Source organism: Camelina sativa, chromosome 20 (genome assembly GCF_000633955.1).
Source record: "Camelina sativa cultivar DH55 chromosome 20, Cs, whole genome shotgun sequence".
Lineage (NCBI taxonomy): Eukaryota > Viridiplantae > Streptophyta > Magnoliopsida > Brassicales > Brassicaceae > Camelina > Camelina sativa.
The window spans coordinates 12,714,413-12,719,695 of NC_025704.1; the positions used below are offsets into that span (position 1 = coordinate 12,714,413).

General features: G+C 29.7%; 2 protein-coding genes and 1 long non-coding RNA gene across 3 annotated transcripts in view; 2 read left to right on the forward strand and 1 right to left on the reverse strand.

Moving 5' to 3' along the window:
* On the forward strand, nucleotides 2,196-3,370 carry LOC104770621. Its single transcript, XR_002037112.1, has 4 exons — nucleotides 2,196-2,273; nucleotides 2,374-2,446; nucleotides 2,554-2,786; nucleotides 2,871-3,370. It is a non-coding gene; the product is annotated as an uncharacterized LOC104770621 (long non-coding RNA).
* LOC104770622 (V-type proton ATPase catalytic subunit A-like) lies at nucleotides 3,381-5,104 on the forward strand. Its single transcript, XM_010495076.2, has 6 exons — nucleotides 3,381-3,603; nucleotides 3,801-3,913; nucleotides 4,076-4,153; nucleotides 4,239-4,301; nucleotides 4,393-4,525; nucleotides 4,627-5,104. Exons 2-6 carry the CDS (start codon nucleotides 3,902-3,904, stop codon nucleotides 4,629-4,631), a joined length of 291 nt encoding a protein of 96 aa, XP_010493378.1. The 5' UTR covers nucleotides 3,381-3,603; nucleotides 3,801-3,901; the 3' UTR covers nucleotides 4,632-5,104.
* LOC104772470 (alanine--tRNA ligase, chloroplastic/mitochondrial-like) overlaps nucleotides 5,137-5,283 on the reverse strand; it is a 10,710-nt gene continuing 10,563 nt past the window's right edge. Inside the window, exon 10 of the mRNA XM_019241860.1 lies at nucleotides 5,137-5,203. Within this exon, the coding sequence (XP_019097405.1) occupies nucleotides 5,137-5,203 (67 nt within the window). The remainder of the gene's footprint in view (nucleotides 5,204-5,283) is intronic.

Sequence of the window (5,283 nt, forward strand, 5' to 3'; positions counted from 1 at the left end):
AAAATAGATTAATAAGGAATGGATGGAATAGATTATAGTGAGGAAAATATATTGTGACTATTATAATATACATATTATTTGATGGCTTTAAAACATAATATAAATTTGTGGTCTAAGGTTGTTTAGTCTGCTTGTCCTCCAGAACTGGTCTGGCTCCAATCTCGATAAGATGTTAAAACAAACACATAAACCTAAAATAAAGACGTTTAACTAATTCTCAGGAAAGTTAAAATAATGTCTACATATATAAAAACCAAGGGTAAATTTTTATTAAAAAGTAAATAAAGGAATTTAGATTAAAATTTAATTAATCATTTTTTTTAAGAATCTACTTTCTTGTATCTTGACAAGACTTTAGCTGAACCTTTAATATCCATTGATTCCATTCCATGGCTTCTATGTAATATAGTTTTAATATTTGAGAGTAAATTTGAGAGTAAATTTGAGTATAAGTATTTAAGTAAATGTCTGATAGATGTTACTCTTAGGTTCAAAATATTTTATTAACAGTTACAAATTTGGAAATTAGGGTATTTGGTGTCATAACAGTTATATTTTCCTAACTTTACATAAGACAGCGACATTTGGCAGCGTATATTTTTGACACATGTCCTCACTTCTCAATTATTAATTTATTTTTCTCAAAACTATATACATTATTTTTCATATTCACTATATTTAAATGATATTTCTGTCCTAAAAATATATTGACATTTATATATGTATTATCCTTTTAGTCATTATATATAGATATCATTTATCAATATCTTATATAATTACCATAACATTAAAATTTTGCAAATAAAAAAGAATTATTAATATTATAATTTTGGACAAAATAAATTTCCAATTATTAATGATTTAATATTAGTATCATAATTTCAGAAAAATATAATGTGATGGTTATTAAACTCTTTACTAATTTCAAGCTATAATAATATTATAATATTATAATAATTATTTGTTGACAAAAAAATTAGAATATTTGCTTCACATTTTTGTGTCAAAAGATCAAATCAATTTATCCTAATATAATTTAAAGATATAAAACAACATGATATTTTATCTTTCTTTAATAGTAATCATTAATACAATTTATTGCATATTAATTCTTTAAAATGTAACTCCAATGATATTTGAAAATTTTTTAAAACAAATCTTTCATCATATGAATACACTTTAATGTATTAACTGTAATACAATTTGTGTTTTAATATTTGTTAATATTTTATTAACAGTTACTCTCTTTAATGCATGGTAAAAGCAATTTGTAACCCACTACATGATATTAAATATTAAATTTTAATATATTTTCCATATAAGGAATAATCAAACTTAATGATTTAATTAATACTATTTTAAATATGTCACTTACAGTTTTCTAATGAAATAAATAGATAGAAAATCAAGAAAGTCAACATATATGAAAATCTTCTTATATATATGATTTGAACATGAGAACAATTCTGAAATGCTCTTGACAAGATCGATTTTATGTTGATATGTGTATTGATATGAAAGAAGAAGCTATTGTTGTGTAATTTATCATAATTTAATAGGATTTTAGAGGAAGTATGGAACTGACTAACTTTATTGTCTACTCAATGAAAGAAAATATTATATGATTTTAAAACGTGTGAAAATTAAGGTTTATAAAATTACATTAAGGCTTAATCATAATCATGTATTTAAACTATTTCATTTCTCATCCAAGATATGATTTTTATTATGATATTTTCTTTTATTATAAAATAGTGTGTTTTTTTACTTTAAGGATGAAGGACAAATTAAATAAAATGTAAGAAAAATGTTTAAAATAGATGTATCAAATATCAGTTATTTATTAGTAAATGTTATAGAATATTACATTTCTTATCATATACATAATATGAGATTTTATTATAAAATAATTTGATTTTGTTTGATAAAAAAATTTAAGATATAAAAGTGGATTTAAAAATATATGTCAATTGTACTAATATTAGGAAGAGAACTATGACTATTTGGAATTGAAAATGATATAAATTTGTTAAATAATAAAATAGAAATAAAAGATGACAGGTGTCGGTAAAAGAGAATACCAAATGTTGCAATGTGAGTAAAAGTTAGAAAAAACCTTCTCTTATTATATAAGATATATATATATATATATATATTGATTCGGCGGATAATTTTCCTTGTTTTAGGGTCATGTTGGTGAAGCTTCGGTTGGAGCTGCTTATCAAGAAATGTGCCACGAAGGTTTTCAAGTCTGTGAAGCCTGAGGAACAAATGTAAATCCAAACAAACATTGAAAGATTTGCTTAAAATGTTCAAATTGTCTAGATTTTAGTATCTGTGTTAACTCTTATATTGTCTCTTGGTTCATCTCAGATCAAGAGACGTAAATAAAGGATACATGCAGCTGGCTCTGACAGAAGTAGATCTCAAATGAAACTTCATCAAAGTATCTTTCCAACTTAATTTACATATTTTCTTATTTTTACAGATTGTAAAAATATATCATATTAAGACTTGTTTCTACGGATTCTTTTTTTTTTTTTTTTTTTTGAGTCATGCTAGTATTATTGGTGAAGCTTTGGTTGGAGATGCTTCTCAAGAAATGTGGCACGAAGGTTTTCAATTCTGTGAAGCCTGAGGAACAAATGAAACTCCTAGCAAACCTTTCATTGAAAGGTTTGCGTAAAATGATCAAATTTGTCTAGATTTTCAAATCAAGAAACGTAAGGAAAGGATACATGCAGCTGGCTCTGACAGAAGTAGATCTGAAATGAAACTTCATCAAAGTATCTTTCCAACTCAATTTACAAATGTTCTCATAGAAGATTCTGAATGCTCAAGTACTGATGTTCTTGGTTTCTGTTTTTCAGGGATAATCGGTGGAATATGTTCTGATTTTTTGGATGAAGACAAGGACAACGTTAACGACTATACGGATTCGGAGTTGCATGGCCGTAGAAAGACTTCTTATTTTTTTAAGTCGAGTGCATTAATATTGGTTTGCCATGCGTTTGGATCAACTTATATGACTTGTTGGTGATATATTGCAGATCCAAGATTAATCTGAACCAGAGTCATCTTGAAGTTGATGTGTCAGATGATGAACTGTTGATGGATTGATACAAAACAAGATCAGCTCTTTGATCACGTGAGGTTTGCAAATAGAAACTTGATTCAGATGACAACCCAGATGTGGAAGAACTTCAAATCATCCATGAAGGAGAGAAATCTAAAAGGAAGGGAATATCTAATGCAGATCTGGATGCCAAAAGAAACAAAGGTAGCCGTATCTCTGTAAACTCACCAAGTAAGAACCAAAAGCGATTGAAAATTCGAAGGAAAAATTATCGAAATCTAGGATCATCCTTCTCTCTGTACTTCATTTTTATCATGAATTAACTCTAGTGCTTATACAAGCTGTTTTCGTTTATTTTACTGGTTGGTGTCAATTATTCAGGGTTAGAAACATTGGTGTTTACTTGCAATCAGCTTCTGAACCTGGACCCTCACGGATTCACAAGGTTAAAGGCTGAATACTGTGTTATCCCCAAGGACATAATATGATTTCAACTAACCTCATACACCAGTACCAAATCATATAAGGTATAACTATCTTTACTTGTCTTGCATCACTATAGAGTCAGACCAGTATATAAGATAGAAGAAAGGTTTATTAGTCCTTACACTCGATAAGCCACAAACTCCCACTTCTAAGTTGTTTCATTTTTTCTATCTTATGATTATGTGTTTGTAAACATATAATATTGCGTAATTCTCATACACTGTTATGCTTATTTCAGGCCTATCGCAATGGTTCTCTACAAGGGTTGGGCGTTATCTTCTTGTGTTTAAGTTGTTAACTCTATAAGTCTATAGAAGATTTTATAGTCTATAACTCTATATGACCGACCATGTGAGTCTCAAAAAAAGTTTTATATGGCCGATGATGTCTATTATGATAACTTTATTTTCTTTTCAGTTGAGTCTATAAATAAAATCTAGTTAGAGCAGTCGAAATTCTTTTTAAAATACAGTTTTACATACATAGTTGATTGCTTTATTTTCCTGTTGTCAGTCTGTTCTTGGTGGAACCTGTGCCATTCCTGGTGCTTTTGGCTGTGGGAAAGCTTTTATCAGTCAGGCACTTTCCAAAGTAGGTCGTGATACTCTGGTTCTGTTCCACTTAATTACTGGATATTTTTTGCATTTCCAAAGCTAATTTGTTCTTATATACATAGTACTCCAACTCCGATGCTGTTGTGTATGTTGGTTGTGGGGAGAGAGGAAATGAAATGGCTGAGGTATATCTCTCTCATTCTGAATCTGCATATATATATATATATATTGTTCATACTATTTTCACATTTGATCTGATGGTTTCTCATAAATTAGGTTCTTATGGACTTCCCACAATTGACAATGATGTTGCCTGATGATCGTGAGGAAGCGGTCATGAAACGTACTGCACTTGTTGCCAACACCTCTAGCATACCTGTGGCTGCTCTTGAAGCCTCAATCTACACAGGTAGCGTTCAGAAATACATATTTAATAGGTTGCGTTTCACCTTTGCTATATGGATTTTTTTTTTTTGTTATTTGTCCTTTGCTATATTGCTTTGTTTCTAGGCTGAAATGACAGTGGATATCATGCCTATATAGCAGCACATTTAGCATTTTTCTGTGAACGTGCTGGTAAAGTAAAATGTCTCGGTGGACCAGAAGGTTATGGAAGTGTACAGTTTTCAGATCATGTGACTTCTGCAACCCCTAGTATTGTGCAGGTATTTTAGTTCAGTTTGTTGAAACTGCAAAAGTAAGTATATATACAACTGTGTGGCTTCAACAACTCCTTTGTAATGATCTTCCAATCAATAAAAAGATTTTTCGACGAAAGGAAAGAAAAATGTTTAACTCAAATTGAACCGGACACCGAATGAAAAGAGTAGAAAACACCGAAATTTCAATCTCTGTAACGGTAGACGTTTTTTTTCCGAATTGAAGCAACTGACGACATATTCATTCGAATTATCTAACCGAAAATGTCATCAATAGCAACCTACTCAACATCTCATTGACTAATAATGATCCAAAACCAATTAAGTATTTCGTCTATACATGCGTTTCAGTTTTCTAGAATCAAGCAATGTGCTCTTCCTTCTCCCTGTACAACCTTGTTGCATAGATAGTTTTTCTTGAAGTAGAACTTCAACCAAGCTTTTGAGATAGAGTTGCCACAAGATCTTCCCGAGCTTTCTCTAAAGCACTTGGGAGATTTTCAGGCTT

What these genes read in the sequence shown, in the direction of transcription:
- LOC104770622 (XM_010495076.2), top strand. An exon ending in TCAGTCAGGCACTTTCCAAA is followed by an intron (nt 4,154 to 4,238) that starts GTAGGTCGTGAT and finishes TTATATACATAG; the next exon opens with TACTCCAACTCCGATGCTGT. An exon ending in GAGGAAATGAAATGGCTGAG is followed by an intron (nt 4,302 to 4,392) that starts GTATATCTCTCT and finishes CTCATAAATTAG; the next exon opens with GTTCTTATGGACTTCCCACA.